This window comes from Anarrhichthys ocellatus, unplaced genomic scaffold (assembly GCF_004355925.1).
Source record: "Anarrhichthys ocellatus isolate YVR2014 unplaced genomic scaffold, GSC_Weel_1.0 scaffold20, whole genome shotgun sequence".
Classification (NCBI taxonomy): domain Eukaryota; kingdom Metazoa; phylum Chordata; class Actinopteri; order Perciformes; family Anarhichadidae; genus Anarrhichthys; species Anarrhichthys ocellatus.
Window position 1 is genome coordinate 2,031,982 of NW_022280050.1, and position 25,404 is coordinate 2,057,385.

Genomic DNA, 25,404 nt, shown 5'->3' on the forward strand with positions numbered 1-25,404 from the left:
TGTTGCAAGTACGACTTGTATTCAATAGCTTCTTGCATGATCAAGCAGCAAACATCTTTATTTACGGTAAAAGACTACACTAGTGCTTTTTCAATTTACAACTTCTATATAACCATATGTCCAACCCTTTTTCAAGGCATGCCCTGTGTTTTCCTTGTCTCATTGTCAGCTGTAGCTTCCTCTCTTTTTTGTATAGTTTGAAAATGATTGAAACGTTTTTGAGAAAAACGCAGTTACGTTATTGTTGCATATGAATACAAATGTACACAAGAGTTAATTTCAAAAGTCGGCTGATGTGGTGGGGTGAGATCTTTTAACAGTAATCCAATATGATGCTGATGATTTTAAAATAGAACATGAACAACAATGACATCAACAGTGTGTCTCTTAAGAAGATTGAGCTGAATTTCACCACATTGAGATGTTTGTATGGTGAACTGAATATTAGATTAGGAAGAAAAAGGAGCACATGCTGCATTTAAGACCCTAAAAGCTACTGCCAGCAGCTGTGATCCTTTAATGTCTTGTATTCAGCTCCAAAAAGGCAAAGAATATTAGGCCCTGTTTCTCTGGATTCGCTGCCCTTGATGGTTTTTTTTTCATCCCTCCCCTGTTTTACTGCAGGCAGTAAAAGAAGGAGCCAAAACCTGTTGGACACTTTTATATAGAAACACTAAAACGGCAAACAAGACCTGATCACGAACATGGGTGAAAGAAAGGGAAAGGGAAAGGAAAAAAAAGCGGAAAGGATGTAGCACAGTATTTAAACTCCACACACACACACACACAAAAACTGCTTAAAACCGTTCAGCTTAGAGAGTCCAAAACTGGCTGAGAAATTGTAGATGCCAAAGGAACAACAAAGAACAGCAGAAAGCAGGTTTTAGTTTAAATACTTTTAGAATTGGTATTATTTCAAAGTCACTCTTAGACAAACACACCCGTGACGCTTTTTGGGCATCGGTGGTGTGTGAGTCAGAGTAGTAAAATAACACTAAAATGTTGAGGAGCAAATGAGCAGATGTTCCACTTACCTTTAGGTATTTCTCTGGAGACTGACTCATCGAATCTTCAGACTCCAGATCCATGGAAAAGTTGATGTAGTCGTTCTTTGTCAAGGACTTAACACCATCTCTAAACAAAAAGGGACAATTGAAATACAAAAAAAACAGAGCTTATGACAAGGTATCCTGCTTGAAAGACTTTGTATAACAACTGGGCATTACAAAAATCATGCTTGGCATATTATGCCAAATGTCCTGTGTTGTCTTATGCTGTTTTGATCTCACCCCCTGATGCGTGGTCGACAGGGTTACTTTGTACAGCCTAAATTTCAAACCCTAGTTAGTGTAAATGTGTCTGTCCCTGGTGTGATAGTACCTCTTGTGGTCCTGGTGCTCAACATCTGGGGGGCAGTCTGAGCTCCTAAAAAAAGCAGGTGTAGCCAAGGCTGCTTTTGCATCTCAGAGGAGGGAGACCTCTGCTGTTCCAACACACAACTGAATCCTGCGCTCATAAACATTCACACACATATAGTATACATTGTTATTTTATAATAACAGCCATCATGGCATAAGGCTAATAAGTAATTATGACTTTTTATAATCCTAACTTAAATTTTGGTTAATTACTTAATATATAATATATGTTTTTGTGTTACATTTTTTTTCTAACGTGAAAGTCATTTTGGCTTTTGGATAATAATACAATTCAGAACTTACCTTGAAACTGTATAAGCATTACTACAAGTATCCAATACATCTTCTACGACTCCAAGTACAAGCAGATGTTGGCAGATGCCGTTCAAAGAAGGGACGGATATCTGAAAAAGACATGTTGGAAGCCAGACTTCAGCACTGGAAACAGACGTAGAGTGGAACCTCTAATGTCGCCTCTTTGACATACCACAGCACCAACAGGTGTGGCACCGCCGTACTGTTTATCCCTGCACGGCTGCCGTCGGAGAGGTGGCCCCCATCAACAACACAAAACTGTCAGAGACAACTTCTGCTTTCACTGCGGTGCACTGATTTGATTATGTACAACTTATATAATCCATAGCTCGGTGTTTCAGTGCTACACACAGTTATTCAGAGGTGCCGCGTCACAAATCTCCTGGCAGTTGGTAAGTTTAGTTCGCTTCTTTTGGCAGCGGTAGCATTAAGCTAACCAACTTCAGTTGTTTAGCTTTACCCTCGCTGGTATATTGACAATATACAACATTCATGTTTTATTTAAGGGGAAAGTATTCCGCTTTATGTTACAAAATGTTATACCTGGCAAGATAGTTACAATCGTCTCTATTTTCACGCGCCTACTGAACATGTATGTAGTTTATTAGCTAGCTAATCGCGGTGTTAAATGGCTTTAAGTTAACGTTAAAGTGATTACTGGTTCCGTGTTGTTGAAATGTGTGTGTATTGTACACAGACACCGACACAGGTGAGTAATATATGGCTACGCTTTTTTATATCGTTTAATGTGAAGCACAGACGGAGGAGCGTGGTGCAGCAATGACAACTCTCAAATAGTTTCACTGGGTTGTTGTGACTTGTCAGCAGAATCCAGCAACGCCTGAAGATCAGAAGAAACCACTATTGCTCCCAGAGGAACCATTACAAACGAGCTGCCTCACAACTCAAATTAAAACCACAAAATTCACTTGTTGAAGCTGAGATTAGTAGTTTGATAAAATAAGATTAACTCGAGGTTTCTGATCTAACTGATTAAAGACTGTAAGGTGCAGTCAAAAAGCTAGGAAGTCTAGGAAGTCTTTTTATTTTTTCAAACAAAATATGTCATATTAACAAGCATACGTTTATCATATACATGTATTAATGTACTGATAAGATAACTAAACATTAAATGTGATGGATAACTAGTTGTAGAAGTTGAAAATCAGTAAGAAAGTATTATTACAAAGTTTGAAAACAGTCAGTGCTGTCGTCCTTGAAATTGACATTATAATTGCTAACATGATGAAGAATATTATTTGAGATCTTTTTTGCAGCCAAACTTTAAAAACTGTTGTTGTTTTTGTTTTTTTTGACAAACAGGTGTTATACAAAGCACTTGGAGCCAGATGAACCAACGAGGTGTTAAAACAGGAAAGAGGATTCCTTTTGTTCCTGCAAACTGATTTATTGTTGGGAGTGAACAGAAGACAAGAGCGTTGTAAAAATGTTGATAAAGATGCCATCACTATCCTGTGGAAGGGAGAGTCTGAAGTGATGGAGAACAGAGAGGAAAGGTACACAAACACAAAGCAAGATGCCAAATCTTGTTTCCTTGAAGTGTGACAAGATGTGAGATTTAGTCCACTGATCTCTCAGTCGAACAGTTAAAGTTAAATTACTATATAGAGCAACTTTCATATCATTTGTTCAGTTCAAATTGCTTTAAAAGTGAGTGAAAGTAGTTAAAGGTTTATATGTTATGTTACAAGAAATGGCTGACTAAGTAGCTTCACAATAGTTAGGCTAAGCTATGAAATGTAATATTGCATGATGTTGAAAAAAGTGCTATTGCACATAATGTGGTTATTATTGTGGTAAGTGTCCTTCCTGCAGAAAGGGGAGGAGTTATATAGTCCGATGGCCGCAGGTAGAAAAGACTTCCTGAGGCGTTCTGTGGTGCACCTCGGTGGTCTCAGTCTTTCTCTCTGACACCTCCAGCACAGACTTTTGTCTTAGTTCAGGTTATGTCTGAATTTAAGGCCCATTTCAGGCTAAAGTTAGTGATTCATTTTGCATGCATCATTGCAGCCCTGCAGATGAGCGGGCCCCCACACCCCCAGAGCGAGGACTGCTCTACATCTGGCAGTCAGCGGGCCCCAGTGCGCAGCTCTGTCCAGAGAGAGTGCTGCTGTCCAGGCCTGTCCTTCAGGCCAGCCTGGGAGAACACCATGGGCTCCTGCTGACACAGGGTCAGTGTGTGTTTGGGACAATAGGGTTGTCCGATGGTTCAATGCACACTAACACACATAATAACACTCATAATCCTAAAAAAGATTACCACGTTACACTGAGTTGTTGCTGTTGTCCAGGTGGACAGGTCTATTCCTTCGGAGAGCTGTCGTGGAGGGATTTGAGCATCCCGGTGTCTGCTCCGTTGCTGGAGGTCTCTCTGCTGGGGAGGACGGTGGTCCGTGTGGCCGCTGGTGGTTTCCACTGCGGAGCGCTAAGCGAGCAGGGCAACGTCTACATGTGGGGGGAGAACACTGCAGGACAGTGTGGGCTGACTGAGAGGGGCACAGACACAAGCATCACAGGTTAGTAAACACCTTACCTCCTTCCTCCCTTCCTGTCTTCTTTTCTACCCACATTCCCCTGGTTGTTTGGCCATCCTACCCACTGCTTGCCGTCCTTACTTTTTTTCTTCTTCCTGTCAGAACCCCTTCCATATGCCTTTCTTTATATTATATTTTATAAGCTATATGAATCCTCCAGTTCCAGAGCCTTGCCCGGTCAGTGTGGTGGACAGTGACGTCGTTCCTCCAGCAGTGGTTCGGGTCGTGGATCTGGCTTTTGGACGGGAGCACAGCCTGGCTCTGTCGGCCCAGAACGAGCTGTGGGCGTGGGGGAGCGGCTGCCAACTCGGCCTGGTCACCAACACCTTTCCTGTGTGGAGACCACAGAAGGTAATGTGTATAAAGCTCAATTAATTTCATATGTCAACAAGCCAAAATCAAAACCTCTGACTCAACCCAGTTGTGGATATTGATGCTTTTGTTGAATGTGGAATCTTTTAGCTGGTGAGAGAAATGATACTAAATGTGTGCACTAATTGAACATTTGTATTATTTCCATCTCTGGCACAGGTGGAGCACTTGGCAGGCAGACATGTCATTCAGGTAGTTGCTCTTCCTTATATCTTCTTTGCCACATTTAAATTACAAAAAGATACTACGTTCTGTGTCCAGAAACACAATCTCTTTTTTTTTTTTTTTTATCCACAGGTGGCTTGTGGTGCCTACCACAGCCTGGCCCTGGTTCGCAGTTTACCTCAACAGACTACCCAGAATCCTTCTGAGAAGAGGCAGAGGGGTCAGTCACCTCACCATTCAGTCACAGAAAGGGAGGAGCCGTTTGCAGCTGATACCGGTCACTACTGTCCGCTGGGGGTGGAGCTGGAGGTAACTTCAAGAAGGAGACATTACAGAAAAATATATGTATTCTGGCAAGCCCTAATATCCTGTTCTAAGCAGAAAGATACAATTTACAGACTCTAGATGCTGTTAAAATGTTTTAGGTTAAGTATCTATAAGCATAGATGCTTATTTAAGAGGTTCAGCTTTTTCGGTATCGGTTGATGCTCGTCTTTGGTTTTTGTTCCCAGACCTCTCCAAGAAGAAGAGACCCCAGTCGAAGGTTCCAACCTGGGGAAAGATCAGCTGGTAGCAGCACTGGCTCTGCAGCTGGTTTATGTCCATTTTCTGAAGATGTCAATTCTAACACTAAACAGTATGGTTTTACATAATTCATTGATTTCTCTTTTATCGCTCCATTTGTTGCATTTAACCTTCATCTATTTCAGTTTTTTTGTTCTGCTTTCTCTCTTTTTCCCTTCCCTCCATTGCAAAACTTAAGGACGATTCTTCCAGTTGGGCACATTCCCCCCCTCAATGAAGGAGACGGCGGCCCCAAGTCTCACCCACTGCCAGGCTGGAGAGCCAATACGAACCCTGCTTTTCCTGAAGAAGCAGAGCTTCAGAACCTCCTCCGGAAACTCTCTAGTCACTCACTGGAGATGCGCCACACCACCGGGCCGGGAGATACCGACTCACTGAGCAGTTTCACTTCAGGTTGGTAATTCGGTTCCTTCTTTCTTTCTTTGTGCATTTGTTCTTTTGTGTATTAACTCATTCAGGTCTTTATCCCTGTGTTCTTTTGCTTCTTTGTTCCTAAATTGTTCATTCTTTTTCCACTAGTTTCTTTATTTATTCATAGCTGTTTGCACCTTGTTAATTTAGTTGTTCATTGCTTTGCTTGTTCCATTTGTTACTTTGTTCTATTTTCTTTCTGCTAAAATGTTTTTATTCCTTCTCTCCAGATGACAGCTGTGTTTCCTCAACTCCTTCCACCGATCTGTTGACTTCCAGTTACAAAGAAGATTCACCAATTAAGAGTCAAACCAACAAGTAAGACCAAGTTCACTAGTACATTAAAGGAGATTTTCTCACATACAATGTATCTGCTGCCTGATCTTTGACCTTCTTTCCTCCTGTAACAGTGGAGTGGCTGTGCCGTACTCCTCCTCTCCTGTGTGTTTGGAAGAAGTTCGGCTTTGTCTGGAGGCGGAGAAGAAGGCGCTGCAGGGAGCAAAGAGCACCAGTCTCACAAATATCAATCAGAAGGGCAAAGCAGCAGCAAATAGGAGACGCTCTCTGCCAGGAACACCCACCCGTGGTATGAATAGTAGGGTTTGAACCACTTGGCCACACGTTCGGGCAATATTTACTTTATTGTTAACAGTTAGATAAGATTGGTACCCTGAGCCGTAAGTATAGAACCAAGAGGCTATTAGCTTAGCTTAGCATAAAGCCTGGCAGAAAAATATAAACGGTGTCTCCAACAGAAACACACAATACTTCTGCCTGTGTTTGCCTTTCCTTTTGACACACTGAACAATAATAGGTTCTCCTGGATCTGACGTTATTACATCAGATCAACTGATGTATAAGTCAAGATCAGCATACACATGCTCATGTGATAAAACTATCTTTGTTATCTTGAGATAACATGAACATTAACTTATCAGGAGAAAATGAAAATTACGTCACATTGAAAATCAGGAAGTCCTTTATTCACAATGTAACCTGTGTTGACTAAGCCAAATGAGAAGAATGTTGTGGTGTATGGCCCTTCCCATTGCTGAATCTTTACACTTCATATATCCACAGCACAATGTATGACAGTCATGGATAATGCCACAGAAGACAGGCCGACACATTGTTGGACCTTTTTAAGGGAATTGTGATTAGTAGACGCAGCAGACGAACTTCTTGTTTTCTGGTTTGGAGTGTCGGAATGAAAGTCTGTTATTAGCCTGTGGTAGACCAAAGAAATTCTTTATAATACAATTGAATGAATTAGTTGATTTAATCTGTAAAACTGTTTCTCCACAAAGAATAAGACAAAAGCACCACTTTAAATATTGTCTTTACCAGAGATGTGTTCATACATTTCCTGGGAATGAGTAATTCTACATGATAAAAAGCATTAAAAAATACTAATATACTGAAGAAATCTTAGTTGACAAAGACCAATAGAGCCGCTTAGTCGTCTAACCGGCTAAGAGGAGGCAGCCCTTAGCTGTAAATAGTTGACCTTTGTTAACCTGTGTGGCAGAACAGAAAAACCTCAGGATCTTCCCCACACCGTGATTTCCTGCTCTGTGCCTGTTTACCCAACCGTGGCAGATTCCCACAGCTCACTGCTGGCTATTTTCAGGATACAAGATTCTACGAGTTTGTGCCGGAGGAGCTCACGAAGTCATTCGGGCTAGTTCTTACCAAACCTGTTCGTTGCGGTTTGTATGTGTTTGCCCATGTAGTTTATTTAGGCTGGTGAGAACATTGTATGTGAACTCTGGTGCAGTTTTCTTGTGGACAAAAGGCAACGCAGACCAGCTACGTGTTGTGTTATACTTCTTATATGGGACACTTTGTGTATAGATTTGTCTCTCATCATGTCTTGTACTTCCCACATTATGTTGCAGTATGAGACGCATCATCTACTTCCTCTGTTTGTACTTGCTGTTTTTCATTTTCAGTCTTGAGAGATGTCTAAAACCAGGGCTTTACCGTTGGATCATGTATTTTTCTTTCAGGGTCTCCACGGCGGCGGCATCCGTGTGCCTGCAAGTCGTCCTCCTCGTGTCGGACCCGGGCTGCAGCACCGGAGGAGGCTGGAGAAGGGCTGCCGTCTCTAGAGACAGAAGTGTGGAGCTGGGGCCGCGGGTCTGAGGGACAACTGGGACATGGAGATCAGCTCGCCAGGTGTGGACACACAAACACAGACATACACACACAAGTCGGGGGATGGACGACTTAAAAACGTGACTGAAACTCCTCCAATGTAGACAACACGTGTCTGTGTGTTTGTGTGTGTGTGTTCAGACTTCAGCCTCTGTGCATCAAGTGTTTGACAGGCGAGGAAGTGATCAAAGTCGCCGCAGGGTCACACCATTCACTGGCTCTCACAGCTCACTGCCAGGTAACAGACACACAGACACACATTAAGCTGTAAATAAAGTTTCATGACGACTGAAGAAAATGTCATAATTTCGAAGGTAAAAGTCAAGTTGGTTTCTCACAAACATAGAAGTACAAATGCGCACACACATATTTACACCAGTTAACTTATCTCGTGTTTTTCAGGTGTACACATGGGGCAGCAACATGTGTGGACAGCTCGGCCATGTCAACAGTCCTGTCACTGTACCTCAACAGACAAAGGTACAGCGATCTGTCATGTCTGCTCTTTCACGTTTAGTCAAATATTTTTAATATTTTGAAATGCTTATTTCTTTTCTTATGCACTTACATAAATCCAGTCAGTCACACAATCAATTAGTTAGTCAATCAATCATCTTGTGCCATGTCATGGCATCATGCGCAGAAATATGACTGAAAATGAGAAAGTAACGTCTCATTAGGTGGGTGAAGATCACCCTGTAAAACATACACAAGGACATACGAATATGAATGTGCTGAAATAACAGAGCGAGAGAAGACAAGAGCTTCCAGTATACTGTTTGCCAGGTCACATGTTAGAATATACAGTGAAGTAATCATGTTGCAGTCACACTAACAGATCTACAACAAACCAGTACATAGCCTTCTGTATTCTGTCCCTTGCTGGCCACTGTAGCTGTCTGATGGTCTTCGGGTTTGGGACGTGTCAGCCGGTCAGAGCCACTCCCTCCTCCTGGCTGATGGAGACTGTGTCCAGCCGGTCCTGTTGTACTGCGGCCCGCAGCAAGAGCCCAAGTCAACGCAGAGGAAAAGGTCACACAGGTCTCAACGGTCCCCCAGCAGAGCAGAGAGCTATACAGTCAGACCAAACCTGCTGCCCTTCTGCATGGAGGTTTGTGTGTCCAAAGACGAAGATGATGGGTGGAGAAATGTTCCAAGTGTTTTACTTCAAAAATATATGAAAACGTCATCACGCTGCTAATGCATGGTTAACATTTATTCCTTCGTTGTGTGTAGATGGATTACATTAGCCGTGTTTGCAGCGGTGGTCAGAGCTGTGCGGCGTTGGCGGACCAGAACGTCATGGGTTTTATCTCCGCTATCCATGAGCTGGCCTCCAGAGAGAGACAGTTTTACTGCTGGTTGAGCAGCGTCAGGAAGCTCCTCCTCACACCGCTACAGAACAGGGGTGAGGAGGACTCTCTACCGACTCATTCTCTGTTGATCAGCACCAGTTGTTGTGCAGTATCCACTCTGCATTTTCACCTAATATGTGTGTTTCTGTGTGCACAGAGAGCGTGTGTCCGTCGTTGGGGGAGCCGTGCATTAATCCCTTCTTCTCTCTCTGTGAGAGTTTCGTTCATCTGAGCTTCCTGGTCGGTCGACACTCCACGTCACTCAGCTACTTCCTGTATGATGTGCAGGGTTGTGATGTCACTTCCCTTCCCCTGCTGACGCACACTGAGCACTTTCTGGACATTTATAAAGAGTAAGGTTCATCTTCTTATTTCATTTTTTTTTTTTTTTAAACATTTTTATTAATTTTTTTGTCTTGGATTATTTTAGTGTGTACTTTCTTTGTACTAGTCTGTTTGAATACAAAGCTTTTTGAAATGATTACTCTTGTTGTCTTCTTCTTGAGTTTCAGTGTTCTGCTCTTTGGGCTCGTTAGAAAAAATTTGGGAAATCAGTTACATGTGTTTAAGACATATACCAGGTTTCTGTAGACAGTAGAACGGCTGATATGAGATAGAGGGTACGAGGACTTTTACGTTGTATGTGAAGTCAAATGAAAACCCAGATCTCTCTCTGTGTCCGTCTCTCTCCAGGTATTGTTCTTCAGTCGGTAACTTCCAGGTGATGGGTGGATTCCGATCACTCCATAAACTCTCACTGTAAGCTCCTTTATTTGTTCTTGTCCTGAAGTAAATCGAGCTCCCATCAACTGAAGAGAGACACGCATATTTAGATAAAAATGCTGGAGATGATTGAGTCCTGTTGGTGTCTCATTCCTCTTTGTGTCTGTCTGCCTGTCTCTGTGCAGTGAGTGTTTAGGCTCTCAGCAGACCGTGCTCGCTCAGCTGTGTGTATCAGACCAGTCCGTCAGTGGTAATGTTGACCTGGTTTCCTTGTTTTACTGGCCTCTGCAGCAGCTCCACCAGCACAGCCGAGTCTTGCTCAAACTGGCAGCCTGTTACGATGTGGTGAGAAGGAAACTCACTGCTCGCTCGTTCTTCTTCTTCTGTCTTTCACTTTCTCCGAATCTCTTTTTTTTCCCCCCACGATTGAGTAACTTTAGATATATTGTAACCTGTTACTGTCATTGGCCTGAATATAACATGCTCCTGAATTTTGGAACACCTGTTCTTCGATAGTTCTTCTTGTAATGAAGTCAGTCCTCATTAGATTTACTCCAGTGGAGATATAATATTCCACTTCATCTTCCTCATTTTGTGGTCAGGCAGTCTGCTTGAATGTACCGTCTATTTTGGACTGTGATCCGTTAATTATATGTTTTACTGGCATAACAACGGCCAAGTGGAATCTTCTTTATGTTCTAAAATTAAAAAGAAATAAAAAACAATTAAACCCTTCTCATTTTCTCCTTTTCTCCTCCAGTTAACGACAGAGTATCAGTCCCTCTATCAGGGCGGCATTCAGTATGACTCCCTGTCTTCGTCCCTGTTGAGGAGGAAGAAGGAGGCTGAAACCACCTTCCTCTTCTGGAGCACCCACTCTGGGAAAACTACCGTGAGTACAACTCTGTGTTAAGTTATTTAAACCTGCTGTCATATCTCCTGTCTATATCGTCTTTATCGGCTAGTTTTCTACAGTGGTACAGAAAGTCTCAAGCGGGTAATTCACAAACGCAGCATGCCGACCTACTCTTAAGTGTAATACACGGTTGTTTTCAGCAGTTTGTCAGATTTTAATCATCAGATATACGTTGTGTGCCTGTTCCTCAGGAGGTCCTGCGTCTCCCGCAGCGTCGTGTGCTGTGTGAAAGCAGCAACAGATCGCTGACTCTGCAGAACGCCGGGCGGTTCTCCAACCACTGGTTCATACTGTTCAATGACACACTGGTGCACACACAGGTACACACACACGCAAAGAGAACATCTGGACAAAAATAGCCAAATGATGGTATTTTTCTTATACTTGTGGACACCAGTAATTCTCTGCAGACAGAACTTTTAACATCTAACTTCAGTGACGGTGAATAACGACAACACACTGTTTAAACAGTGTGGTACAGAGAGAAGTCACAGGATCTTTGTTAGTCTTGTTTAGATCACACAAAGCTTCCACTGGATGCGTCTTCCTGGTGTTTCTGGACGTCTAACATGTTCTGCAGATAAAGTTTATATCTGTGCATTGTATCTTTCATTCACTCAGGGTGCCATTCCCTCGCAGAGCATCGTAAGTATATCTGACACCAGTTTACCCACCCTGAGCTTTGTGCTGCAGCAGCATGGGCGGGCTGGCCTCTGTTCGGTGCTTTCGATCTGACACGTGGGATTAGTGAGCAAATAAAGAAATGTTAACAAAGGAATATGGGTAATGTTAAAGGGACTGTTCACACAAAACATAGAATTCACCTCTTGCTCAAACTAATGTTCAGGCCATGAGCCCTGCAACAAATCCTCCTTTCATGGAGGATTATATTTTTCTTTTCAGCAATTTTGTGTTAAAAATCCCAGTATTGTGTTATCGTTAATATTTCTTCCACCCCAATGAGGGTAGACTAACTGAATAAATTTCGGGCTTTGTAATATTGCACACCTTAGCATTGCAGACGTCCTGTGTTAACATTTATTTTGCATGTTCTGATTGCTGATTCTGAGCTTTAGCTGCTACCAAACAGGCTGTGTGTGTGGATTTGGGTTTAGATGTCTTTGCTATTTACCATTGGTGAAAATAGATGAGTTCATAGTTGCAGTAACTCATGTAACTCTTGTCCTGCGTGTCTCTTCCTCGTGTTTCTTTCAGTATAAACATAGACTCATAGTTTTCCTTCCTATCCGTTTGGTGTGAGGTGATGTGTTCTGAGGCAGAAGATAGAGGTAACAGAATCAAGAGGTGGCTTAGTCATCTGGATTTGAACGTTGCTTTGGAAGACTGTACTGAATACTGTGATAAGTATCTCACATCCGCAGAAAAATGGCGATAAATACCTGAACCGCTGCTGTTTCTCTCCGCAGTTCTCCACACATCACATCTACCCTCTGAGCTGTCTGTGGGTGAAACCACTGACTGAAGACAGCAGCGGACTGTGAGTTTGTTGCATTTCAAAAAATCCAAACTATGAAGGCTAACATGACAAATACTAACAACAATGCTTGGATGCGACAGTAAAACCAGTGAGCCAAAAACCGTGTTTTATGATGATGAATAATAAAGACATCTCACTCACCCCCATGTGTACAGTACTGTCATGCGTTAGCCTGGTTTGCTAATACCACAAACATGTACACAGTGTGATGTCGCCCAGGTCTGATGGGATCCTGGACTTTGAGATTCTCACTCATAACATCCATATTAGGTCATTGGTTTGGCCGTGGATGGAGTTGAAGCTAATCAAACAAGCAACAAACGTCATAGCTGTCAAACAAACATTAGTTCTGTTCATTCTCTTTTTATTGACTCAATTCTTTGGCTCCAGCATCTAGTGGCTGGAAGACGAACTACATGTTAGTGCTGGTGAACATTCAGCCTCAGTGGTTAGCTGATATCTGGGTTTATCTCAGTAAAACATGTTGTAGTATTTTTGTGAAAACGTTTTACACAGATACATTATTGTCTTTGTCTCTTCAGCTATGCCATCAAAATAACATGTCCGGAGGAGAGTTTCACCCTGGTGGCCTCTACACCACAAGAGAAGGTACATCTATAGTTTACACATTCGTTACTTACTTATTGCAGCTTGGTTGTTATTCAAGAAGTTTTATGCAAATTGTTTTTTTGTAAATTATTCTGCAAATCTTAAAAAACATTGAGGAAAAACTTGTTAAATGTAGAATGTTGTTGTTGTTGTTTCTATATTAATACGTATTAAGTACTAAGACATTTTGTTTAGTAGTGATGGGATTTGTGAATAAATAATGACGTTTTGGCATGATCAATGGTTTTTCACACCTAACAGCTTTTTATTTTTTGTGTTGCTTATTCCCTGCAAGCATCAAATGCAACTAGCTAACCCTGAAAACAAAACGTTCCCAATATACTGATGAATACTTAGTTTTCCGGCAGAGAGATGTTCTTGCTAAACAGGAATCGGATTCATTCATTACAATCCAGCTGATTTAAAAACATCAATGAACATGAACTGTTCTATGGCTCAGTTCTTCAGTCTTTACATGTTTCCTTCAGTGAAGAGAACATCAGTTGTCTTCACCTCAGCAAAAACTGGCACTATATGAAACGCAACTTTGGGGAGCAAATGTCAGCGGCTAATTTTCGGAGTTCAATCTGAAATGTTTGTCTGTGTATAATTCAGAATTCTCTGCCTCTTTCTCCGGTGGCCATTCTTTCTTAAAAACTCACTTTTGTTTTCTGTCTCTCCAGAACAAGTGGCTACTGTCACTTAACCAGGCGGTGGATCAGGTGCTGGGCGGTGCAGGTCAGGGGTCGTCGCCGGGGTTGGCGGCAATGTCTCGCACGGCCTCCTACTTGTTCACTGGAGAGGGCCGCTTTAAAGACGGCCAGTACACCGGGGGCTGGCTGGCAGGACGAGTTCACGGCAGGTTAGAGAGTTTGTTTCTCTCAAATATAACTCGTTGCTTATATTTGACATTCAACATGCGTCAGTAAATCCTATGCAGCAGTGAATGCTGTCACAGTGAGACAAAAATAGTTTGATAGTTAAATGTATTTGCCTTCACAGAGGCACCATGAAGTGGCCAGATGGACGGACCTACAGCGGGAACTTTAAGAATGGACAGGAGGATGGGTATGTATATTAACCTGGTGTAGTACTACAGAGCTAGTACATTAACCTGGTGTAGTACTAAAGAGCTAGTACATTAATCTGGTATAGTACTAAAGAGCTAGTACATTAACCTGGTGTAGCACTAAAGAGCTAGTACATTAACCTGGTGTAGTACTAAAGAGCTAGTACATTAACCTGGTACAGTACTAAAGAGCTAGTACATTAACCTGGTGTAGTACTAAAGAGCTAGTACATTAAGCTGGTGTAGCACTAAAGAGCTAGTACATTAACCTGGTGTAGTACTAAAGAGCTAGTACATTAACCCGGTGTAGTATTAAAGAGCTAGTACATTAACCCGGTGTAGCACTAAAGAGCTAGTACATTAACCTGGTGTAGTACTAAAGAGCTAGTTTATGTTCGACGTTGTTCATTTGCAATACGACACATCTCTCTGATTTTTAAGGTGATGTTAGAATATTTAAATACTTGCAGAAACTGAAAATATCGGTGATTTTCAGTCTTATATTTTCAAACACCCAGTATGCCTGAAACAGTGAAACCAGTTGGTGGTTTTTCCTATTTATATTAGTGTGATTAACTAGCAAAGATTCAACATTTCTGGTCAATTGTTCTTTCTCTCTCCAGCTATGGAGAGAGTATCATGCCTGACAAAGTGCTGAATAAGCCAGACAGCTACCAAGGACACTGGAGAGATGGCAAGATCCATGGTTTCGGCAAGTACAAGTCAGTACACTGTTTTCTACTGATGTATTAGTAAAGTACGTAGCATTGGATAAATGACCTGCATTTAAATTGTACATAACAGAGTTGAATCACAGAGGTCTGGTGTTAAGTAGCAGTACTTGACCCCAAGTCACTAATGTAAAGGCGTTATTGAGTCATCATGTCTGACTCCTACAACCATGTCAGCCATAGTGCCCTTTAGCACATGAACATGGTATATGGTACAACAGGTATTCATGTCTCCGGTGGTTCTGCCAAGGTATGCCAGTGGCGAGGTGTACGAGGGCTGCTTCTGTGACGGGCAGAGGCACGGGTATGGCATGCTGAGCTCCGGTAAGATGGCCAAAAAGTCTTCCAGCGTCTTCATCGGCCAGTGGGTCCATGACAAGAAGACGGGATACGGAGTCTACGATGACATCACCAGGTCTGATCTGGGGGGAAAAAGCTCCATTGACATTGTTGTGTTTTACTCGATCTTGACAATATCAGCTCCTAAAGCACAGAAACATGACCATGATGATGATTTGATTTAGATGTTGTTCATGAAGACACACGTCTGTCTCTAGTCACTGCTCTCATGTGCTCTTCCCAGAGGTGAGAAGTACATGGGACTGTGGTCGGACGAGCAGCGGCATGGCAGCGCTGTGGTCGTCACCCAGTGCGGTTTGTACTACGAAGGGATCTTCAGAGACAACAAGATGTGTGTAAGTTCACCCTAGAGCTTGAATAGAGTCAGTGCCATTGTCATGCACACGTGTCGGGGCTCATTGGTGAGGCTGGACTGGTACTTGGTCTGCGGAGCTTTAAACTTTGATTACCCAGTAGATTTTGGGCCAGTAACTAGTGCTTTTGATATAATATATTTTTATATATATATTCATGTCATATCTGTTATCGTTCTGTCTATTTTAAGCTACAAGCGTTTGAATATATTCAGAGATAAAAGTAGATGGATAACAGCAACTTGTATGGAGATGCTCTGATGTGTAGCGCCACTTAAAGACAGAAGGTGATGCCACTGAGCTTTGATTTTTCGTGCTAAATGGCTTCAGGCAATGATGTGCTGAAAACGATAATAAAATAAAATATTTGTTTATCTGTTTATTGCTTCCATCAGGGCCCAGGTCTGTTGGTGTCAGATGATGACACAGCTTTACAAGGGGAGTTTTCTGAGGACTGGACTGTCAACGGGAAGGTAGAAAGCTCTGTCATGCTCTCTAGACATTTCTGCCCCTAACGGCATCTTGTGTCCACGTCTAATGCTCTTTACAACTTTCTACTGTAACTGGTTGTCCTTCTTTTTTGTTACTTGTCTTTTTGTACTTAATTCCAACTTAAAATCTCAGAGTTCTTAATGCAAAACGTCCGAGTCAATCACCACAAAACCCGACCTCTACAACTACAAGACGTTTGACATCATTTCATTCATTACTCCCTTCCCTTCTTCTTCAGGGTGTTTTGTCCCTGGCTAACGGGGACTGCTTGGAGGGCCTGTTTAGTGGAGAGTGGACGACAGGGCTGAAAGTAGATGGAACGTACCTCAAACCATCTGCAGATGAACCGGAAAACAAAGAGAGAAACGGCCTGCTGTGAGTATTACTTTGTACTCTTTTAAATCTGTATTTTCTGTAAAAATACCACATATGTTGTTTATCAGTTTGTGTGTATTCTTTCTTTGCCTTCTGATATTCCATTGTGTGAATGTAATGTGTTGATTGGTGTCACTCAAAACGGGATATCCGAGTTTGTATCATCTAGTGCTCGTGTCGCGTTTGGTATTTTTTTTTAATATTTGAATGTGTGCATGTGCAGCCGGATGGGTCAGTACGCGGTGCCTGCAGGCCAGAGGTGGCTCTGCGTGTTTGATGAGTGTTGGAGTCGACTGGGCTGTGACTCTGCTGGGAGAGGAGAGAGGACTGCAGCCTGGGACAACATTGCTGTGACTATAACAACTGCAAGGCGACAAAGGTAGATACGGCAAAACACACACACACACACACACACACAGAAGCACCCAGTACGCGATCAATTCGTATTTACTCACATCCACCTGTAATACATCAAAGTGAATTTTGTTGCCAGCCTGATCACGTATAGTGGGGAAAACAGCTGTGTGTTAAAATAAGTGTGTGTGTTTGTAGCCCAGATCTCACTCGGTCTCAGAGTAAAGCTTTGGAGTGTTTGGAGTTTATTCCTCACCATGGAGAACCGGTGACCACTGCAAACTACGACAACATACGAAGATACCTCATCAAGGTACAAGTGGCTGTGTGTGAAACATGCACTAAACTAATACACTGGCAAGCAGAGGATAGGTTCCTCTATCTGTGGTTTTGTTGGTGCGATACTTAAGTTTTCACTCTGTGACCGTGGTTGTGTGTCAGGCGTGTGAGACCCCTCACCACCCTCTGGGCTGGCTGGTGGAGACATTGGTGACGGTCTACAGGATGACTTACGTCGGTGTGGGATCCAACCGCCGGCTGCTCAGGCTGGCCGTCCGGGAGCTTCTGGCCTACCTCATTCATTTCTACAGCATCGTCAGGTAGACTCCAGCTCTGGGCTCTCTCTTTCGATTGCCTCTTCAACTGCTCAGCCCACAGCCTCCTGTACATCAGCATCCAATGTTCTTCGCGATGTGATATTAATACATCTTTTGTAATTTGCTCGCAGGTTTCTCTTTCCAGGGCTACCAGATGATGGCAGCATCATCCCAGACCCGCCTGCCTCTTCATCTAACAGCAAACAGAACGCTAACATAGCAGAGCAAGGGTGAGTGTCACACACATATGAAAAGAGAAGCAGTGATTGGTGTCCGAGTGAACTATTGAAATAGATGAGGCTGTGTCGTACATTGAACCTTCATCTCCATCTCCTTTGTCCTCCAGCGGCGTTTTGGTGGTGAGCTGCTCCTCCCTGCTCCTCCCTCAGCTGCTCCCTCGACTCTACCCTCCTCTCTTCACCCTGTACTGCCTGCAGGAGGAGCAGGAGGAGGTCCAGTACTGGGAGCGCATCCTCCGACTCAACAAACAGCCCGACTGGTCGCTGCTCAGCTTCCTGGGAGTGCGGGAGTGAGTGTGCACATTCAACAAAACACACGCAGACACGCAGACACACACACACACACGTTTGACCCACAGACGCTGTCTCTCAATGGCATCAGGATCAACGATGTCATTCTGGTTTGGTTTTTGAATGCCTTTAACATTCGGACCCCTCCTGATGCGGAGAGCTGTGTGCTTACTTTGTGTTTTTCTTGTAGGAAGTTCTGGCCGGTGTGGGTGTCAATACTGGGAGAGGAAATGCAGGTTAGATGATAAATGTACTATTTTCTCCTCATGTTACTCCATTTCCTCCACCGGCTTTGAATCCACCCATCCTTCACTCACACACATGAGGGGATCCCGCGTGATTCCAACATTAAAGTGTGCTCTTTTGATTTGCCCTCTATAACTGATTTTCTTTTGCAACTTTTTATCACAGATTGTGTCCAGCAGTACAGATGCCTGCTTTGTTTCTGCTGTAGAGACACTCCAACAAATCAGGTAGCTGCCGTGTGGACTGACTCGACATAATGAGCGAAGTCACTTAATGTGACATGACCACCTGATACAGTGTGATTCAGCAGATGAACGAGCAGGAAACCCAGACACCGAGTTCATGTCCAACATCTCAGTGGATACTGATTAATACTGTTAAATTGTGCATTTAACAACTTAAATGCACAATGATCCTTGAATCCTTGTGATCACAGAATTGCAAACTAATGGAGCTCAGCCACAAGTCACATTTTAAAAGTTTAACCACCAGCACTGGAAAAAACGAACAACCCCCATCGCCTCACCTGATGCGACAAGCTGTGACAGAAATAGTGCAATTCAGGACATGACTAAAATTGAAAGTGTATTTGTATGTGTATAAACAAAACAAATATGTCTCCCTACACACACACGCAGCACCACCTTCACTCCGTCAGACAAACTCCTCGTCATCCAGAAGACGTTTGAGGAATTGACCCAGGAAGTAAAACCTATGATGGATGACAACTTCCTGTGGTGCATGGACGACCTGCTCCCTCTCTTCATCTATGTGGTGCTGAGAGCAAGGTGTGTTATTGTATACTGTCATGTGGTTATTACTCTGTATACAGCTAATGTAGCTCATTTGTGGTCAGGCAATTGTTGTAACTTGCAACTAGACTGTTGATCAGTGTGAGTGTTGAGGACACAGAATCATGACGTTGTGTTGTGGTGGTGAGCAGACGCTGCAGGCTGAACATATTGTGTTTCAGGATCAGGAACCTGGGATCCGAGGTCAGTCTGATAGACGATTTAATGGATCCCAACATTCAGCACGGAGAGATGGGACTGATGTTCACCACACTGAAGGTGGAACCCCCCCCAACACACATTACTCCTTAATAACCAACTGACAAAAAAAAAAAAATCTAATTACTAAAATAATACATTTGTCTGCTGCAGGCCTGCTACATGCAGATCCTGCAGGAGTCTGCTATGTAGGAGCAGAGAGGACGACACCAGGCACTGCACAGTGCTTCACACAAAGGAACTGCCAGATCAAAACCAGTCAAACCACCTGGATCCTACTGGAGGCCACTGGGAAGCTGCACAGACAGGTGGAGGGGGGGAGGGGGCGTGGCGTGGCGTGGCGTGACTCCTTCTGTCAAACAGGGAAATGATGTCTGACACCTCGTTCACTGTTGATCCTCTCAGTATGTTACACCGCACCAAATTTCTTTCTTTTGTATATTAAGTTTTCATAGGAAAGTAACACATCGCCTTCTTCTGTTAGAAAAGTGCTTTATTATCCTCATAACATTTGGTAAGATGTCACTGTAGATCTTTTCAGTAATATTCTTTATTAATGCATCAGCTCAGTTTTCATTTCTAAACTCAACGATAGTCATCAAAGGTATTCAATGAAATCACAGTGCTGACAACGTTCTAGTGAAGGTGTAACGGCATATAGAATTTATAATAATATATTAAACATATATTGACGTCCCTGTCAGTTGTTGCACTTTATAATACTCAAAGATAAGTGACCAGATCAGATTAAAGTGAACATAAGTTAATAAATATGAAATAACAATGTAGATATTGTTGTAATGGCCAGGAAACCCGCAAAGGGAACTTGAAGGTTTAAAAGTATTTTCTGTCTTTTTACATGCTTTAATGTAACAGTAGGTCTCAACCACACTAAATGCACTGTTGAAAATATACAAATGTAATGAAGCCTACAGTATCAATACTGCATACAGTAGAAAATGAGCAGTCGAGACTGCTGGTTGTCAAAAAAATTGCAATTTTCTTGCATTTGAGCATGTTCTTAGCACTCGTATTAGTGTGAGCACTTCTCCCAGAGCAACATCAGGAGGCACAGATGGAGTTAACAGCAGGTCTTTACTGTCTGTGTGGAATCAAAACCATCAGTTTGAGGCACTGAATGCATCAACTGAGGTTTGATATTTCTTCCTCCGAAGCCAAACCAAAATCGCCAGATCAGAAAGCTTAATTTCTCATTTGAAAGTATGTTCCTGCAAACGTAAATGAGTCTTTACTTTGCATATAAATCAAACAGGCTACATTTCAGTGACATCCCCTCTCACTCCCCTAACTAATGTAGACCCTTTTACATCTTTTTGAAAGCAGGAGAGGTTGTTCAAAACATTACACGAAACAGTTTAAATCATTTTTATTTATGAATCTTTTGGCCCTGGTTCTCTCCTGTAATGTAAACCTAACCCCGTGCGTGCGCCTGCATGTTGAAACTTACCGTGAAGCGGTTTGTCTCAGGTCTGAACTTCTGATATTCACAACTAGTAATAAACAGTAAGCTGACCAGTAGGACGGTAACATGTCACTACAGAGGAAAATGTTCTTTTTACTTTACTTGATATAACTAATGAGGGAACACTGAATAGAGCATGAAGGAAAGGCTCATTCCTCGGTTGGTATTTCATTCAGTTTGTTGTTTTGGAGTGTGTGAACGAGCGTGTGTGAACAAGTCTGACGAGGAACATTTTAAATGTTGCACTGACTACTTCAGTTCAGCCAACAGGAAGGAGATTATACTCACGTTGTCACTCAATCGTTGCCTTAAAGACATATATCAATTCCAGGATTTCTCCATCAAAGTCTTTGTTCTCGGTCCTGTTAGCTTGTGTGCAGGATTTGTCGAAAACCGGTCTGCAGATTTCAGTGAAATTTGGTGGAAGGTTGACCCCCCCCCCAAAAAAAAGTGACTACTTGAGAGAGGTTTTAAACATTCACTCTTTTGCAATGAACTACTGCACTTCCTTCAATGAAAGAATGTGGCATATGTATGCCATGATTGTCTGTCACTGCGTGTGTTTTAATGCAGCTAATTAACAAGACTACAGAAGAATATCACGGTACTTCTTTTCTTCTGTTTTTTTGATCCTTTGAACACATCTGTATGGGTTGTAAATTACTGTATTTTCAGATCTTTCTGGCACGACACCCAGTTTCAGCCCCCAGAATTGTCCCGACCTCAGCAGTTGTCACATTTGTTTGAGTACAAAATTCTTTTTTTTTTTTTTTTTAAAGAACCCGGGAGCCTCAAATCACTTTCAGAGGGGTTTTCCTACATGTATTTATTATTAGAAGCAATCTAAATTATTTATTAGAGATATATTAAAAGTATAAATCCTATATCAGAACATCTACCACAACCCTGTGTGGCTATTAAGTATCTCTGTGGAGTCAAACATTTAGATGAAAAGAAAAAGCAGAAAATCCCCTGAGAACTGTTGATGTTTTAAATCATGTTACTGACTGTTGATGACCTGAGCTTGTTTTTAAATTGTCAGGAATAAAACTGCAGAAAGTTTACATTAAGCTGCAGAATACAACAAAAACAACTTGCCAATATTACAGAAAAGCAGCTGTTGGATTCAAAATATTTTTTCCGGCGTTACTGAAATGTGTTTGTACTGTATTTATCGTCACTTAAGTTTTTGCGGCATGTAGACATGTACAGTATGTGTTGGGACAGGTTTCTTTGTTTATTGTCTATTGAAACACCTTTAATAGCAGATTAGTTTAATACAGAAGTAACAACTAAGGATGGATGAGATGAAAGCATTCAGCTGGCCTCCACTGACACCAGGTCAAAGGACAGTACAGATGTTTTAGCCCAGTATCAACAAATTAGCTGCACTTTTAGTTCAGTTCATTTTTTTTGTTCTGATTTCTAAAATGGCCAGAGGTAATATAAAAGCGCACATAGTTTCTAGTTCTTTTGGGCTCAAACATGTAAAACATGTCAGGGTCTTCTATAGAAATATGAGGCTACAACATGATTGAATTTATGACTTTGAGTTTATTATTTTTGTAACTAAGCGTATATTTTTGTAACTTGCATTTATAGCGAGATGATCGGGGGAACTGATTGCAGAATGTTAGTTTTGAGAGATGAATGCAGTGACATAGGAAATGAAAAATGTGTTTTACTCAGAAAGGGGCAATAAATTTGGTTTAAATCTGGAAATGTCTCCTGATTATTTATTTTATTTGTATTCCTTCTTAGTTTGATCTATTTATTGATAGGTGTATATTCATTTGCTGACTGAATATACCCTAAATGTCTCCATAGATATAGCACTAACATGATTACAAATAATCCCTTTGTGTCAGTATTTATAGAGGCTTGTTTAATATGTTAGCGGTAACTCGGGGCCTTGCTACCACTGAGCTACATCCTCTTCATACAAGGGTTAATTAGTTGTGTATTGTTCAAATAGTGGAGATGCTGGGGATTGAACCCAGGACCTTGTACATGCAAAGCACACGCTCTACCACTGAGCTACATCCCCTTATACTGAAGTAAAATCACAGATATGGTTTTAAAGAGACTGACATACTATTATCTGACAGCTGACTGATAATCCAGACTGCTGCTGAACTGAAATCCATGCATATTGTGTTCTTATTTTTGATAGGTTAAGTGATATTGACATATACATTACTAAATTGGATTCCCTTAATCCACAGCCGGACTTCATTTCTTAGAGAGTCGGCTCCATGTTGACATGATGGCGTCACGCAGATGTACCTAAAAACGTGGCCGGTAATCTTGTTTTAACTGTTCAATTTAATTTCAATATATAAAAGCCCTCAGTGTGAGTATAGTAAGAGTTAAACTCTTTGTGTTTAGCATCACAGCAGGTTGATGGAGATCGAGCTTGTATATTCGTAGCACGTCTGTACAGATGTGCAGGTTGACTCACTATTCAGCAACTTAGGAACCAGAGTGAGCAGTTCATTGACGTTTCATTTCTTTGCACAGTCATTTACACATTCTTGCGTTAAATTGTTTGATTAATAAACAAGATACTCTTGAAAGCACTTCATGATAGCAATCATTAAAGACTTTCTTTTGGAGATGCTGGGGATTGAACCCAGGACTTTGAACATGCGAAGCACACGCTCTACCACTGAGCTACATCCCCTCACTACGAGCACTAGAATGCTAGAGTGTACATATAATTCAACATCAGTGAACTGAACATCCTCAGCATCATTTCCTCCTCAGAGGAGAAGGTCAGACGAAAGTTTGACGATGACAATTAAACACATTTAGAAGCTTTATATTTACAATATAGTGTAAAAGGTGGGTGGTGAATGCTGATCCTGAAACAGCTGTGACTTGAATTGAGTGACACAATAGAAAAATACCGCCACCACTCGGCACTTTTATTATTGCTGCCACTTGGTTGTATTGTTGTGTGCGTACGTTGTGTATTGTTATATGAGAGTGACAAAGACAAATGTCAATTCTATTGGATAGTCAAGTAATCTGCATTTGAACTTCACAACTCATTAAGATACTGGATTTGTAGGTTAGGGCAATGGCACAAAATAGACACAAGAGGGAACCATTTGCTTTCATTCAGGTGGACCACAGCAACTGTACACTGTGACATGTATCCAGAGGGGTGGTGAGACTCAATACAATGTGCACACATTCTAAGTGAAGTGAAACCAAAACAAAAAGCATGCAAGATAAGGGACTAGCTGAGTCTGACTCATGTCTGCTACATGACTCTTTTATGGGAAATTGCTGATGTTGTTTTTAACATTCTGCAGTATTTATTTGTGTGTGTGGGGTTGGAGAGTTGGCTGATGATTGACTGAGGTACTCATGTATCGGATCATTTGGACTTTCTTTGTCCTGACTGAGCTTCCATCAGTATCATGACATGATGTAGCTGCGTGTCCATTGATGATTAAGACCTTAAAGTCACATTCAATCTCATGGACAGCCATCAAGACCATCTGTGATGTTCTAACTGAGTTCAGATCTAGTCCACTTACAGCAGATGTCGGTGCCACCAGAGCCTCCGGTGTGTTACCTGAACGTCACACCTGCCTGTGGAGTTTGATCATGGATCAGCACCTGTGCTCTAACGAGAGCAGGGATCTTTTTTTCATCATTAATTCATGTAGTTACTCACTTGATGGCATGTCTTGCATGGGTGTGACAAAGACATTGCATGCGTGTGTGTGTGTGTGTGTGTGTGTGTGGCCTTATTTCAAGGCTGTACATTTCTTTCAGCTCGCTGTCTGTCTGTCAGTATATGAAGTGAATCTAATACTGTACATTTACAAGTTTAGGTCAGGAGTTTCTTTGCTGGTGGTTAGATTTGATTAAACTGACCAGTGAAGGAACATTGAGTTAAATGCTGATGCTGTAACATCTCAAGTCATTGCTCCCTGTAGAGAAAAAAAACCCTCCAAGTATTGATTATACTAAGAGATTTAATTTGGGTGAATCTGCTGAGTCTCAGTATTGAGCAGAAGAAGCTGCTCCCTTCTCTGGACTGTTAGTTGGTAGCGTTTCATGCGACAGAGAGAACAACTGAACTTTCAGCTACGCTCCTGCAACCTTTTTATTTTTGCTTTATTTTATTGTCCAGTTCAAACACGCTGAGGGATTACTTCTGCAAGAGAACAGATATATCAATCTGGCACGTGAATAGAACAGCGTAAAATGATGTGTTAAAAGCGTGTCTTTAAAACCTATGACAAAGTAGTTTGTACATACTAACTTTAGATCCTGTAAGTTATATGTAGCGTATAAATTACTTATGTAATAAACTCCTCAATGGGGGCGGACGTGAGAAATGAAAATAGTCATTTCTGTGTATGTGACGGGAAGAAAATATGTCTGGAGCTGAATTTCTTTGGCGTTGCAGCAGGTATTTTTTGTTTCTACTTCCAGTGTCAGTGGCCTGTAACAAGGTGTCAAAGCTGGAGGCTATTCAGGAAAACACGCAGGAACTGCAGAGTATTTACAAAATATCAAACCCTGCTGGCTTGTGTTTTGGAAAGACCTGCAGCAGAGGGATGTTGAAAAAAAGGGATGTTGAAATCACTGAAATTTACTTGGCTGAATGTCTGATGCAGTGTCTCGCTCTCTTCGTGATTTGACTCCATCGTACGACCACATTTGGCTAAAGGACGTCAGGTTTAATCAGTAAATTCAAACCTGT

At 42.0% G+C, this 25,404-nt stretch overlaps 1 protein-coding gene and 2 non-coding genes across 4 annotated transcripts; 1 reads left to right on the forward strand and 2 right to left on the reverse strand.

The window, feature by feature from the left end:
• The first annotated feature begins 1,950 nt into the window (after positions 1 to 1,950).
• LOC116389622 (alsin-like) lies at positions 1,951 to 22,646 on the forward strand. 2 transcript variants are annotated; one of them, XM_031858467.1, is made up of 41 exons: positions 1,951 to 2,125; positions 3,057 to 3,250; positions 3,765 to 3,925; positions 4,046 to 4,270; positions 4,449 to 4,639; positions 4,820 to 4,852; positions 4,958 to 5,134; positions 5,338 to 5,462; positions 5,589 to 5,803; positions 6,052 to 6,139; positions 6,232 to 6,407; positions 7,831 to 7,999; positions 8,120 to 8,216; positions 8,381 to 8,458; positions 8,874 to 9,089; positions 9,215 to 9,386; positions 9,491 to 9,686; positions 10,027 to 10,092; positions 10,242 to 10,401; positions 10,817 to 10,948; positions 11,164 to 11,292; positions 11,594 to 11,617; positions 12,400 to 12,470; positions 13,013 to 13,079; positions 13,763 to 13,941; positions 14,082 to 14,147; positions 14,772 to 14,870; positions 15,130 to 15,294; positions 15,463 to 15,574; positions 15,988 to 16,065; positions 16,323 to 16,459; positions 16,683 to 16,838; positions 17,012 to 17,126; positions 17,255 to 17,412; positions 17,541 to 17,639; positions 17,756 to 17,938; positions 18,130 to 18,175; positions 18,351 to 18,412; positions 18,824 to 18,973; positions 19,159 to 19,255; positions 19,349 to 22,645. In XM_031858467.1, exons 2-41 carry the CDS (start codon positions 3,231 to 3,233, stop codon positions 19,385 to 19,387), a joined length of 4,929 nt encoding a protein of 1,642 aa, XP_031714327.1. In that variant the 5' UTR covers positions 1,951 to 2,125; positions 3,057 to 3,230; the 3' UTR covers positions 19,388 to 22,645. The 2 variants fall into 2 exon arrangements, with proteins under 2 accessions (XP_031714327.1, XP_031714328.1); XM_031858468.1 differs by lacking the exon at positions 11,594 to 11,617 and having other exon boundaries at positions 19,349 to 22,646.
• A 7-nt stretch (positions 22,647 to 22,653) lies between these two features.
• trnaa-ugc (transfer RNA alanine (anticodon UGC)) lies at positions 22,654 to 22,725 on the reverse strand. Its single transcript has one exon. It is a non-coding gene; the product is annotated as a tRNA-Ala (tRNA).
• Positions 22,726 to 23,289: 564 nt separating this feature from the next.
• Positions 23,290 to 23,361, reverse strand: trnaa-cgc (transfer RNA alanine (anticodon CGC)). The gene has a single exon. It is a non-coding gene; the product is annotated as a tRNA-Ala (tRNA).
• Positions 23,362 to 25,404: the final 2,043 nt, after the last annotated feature.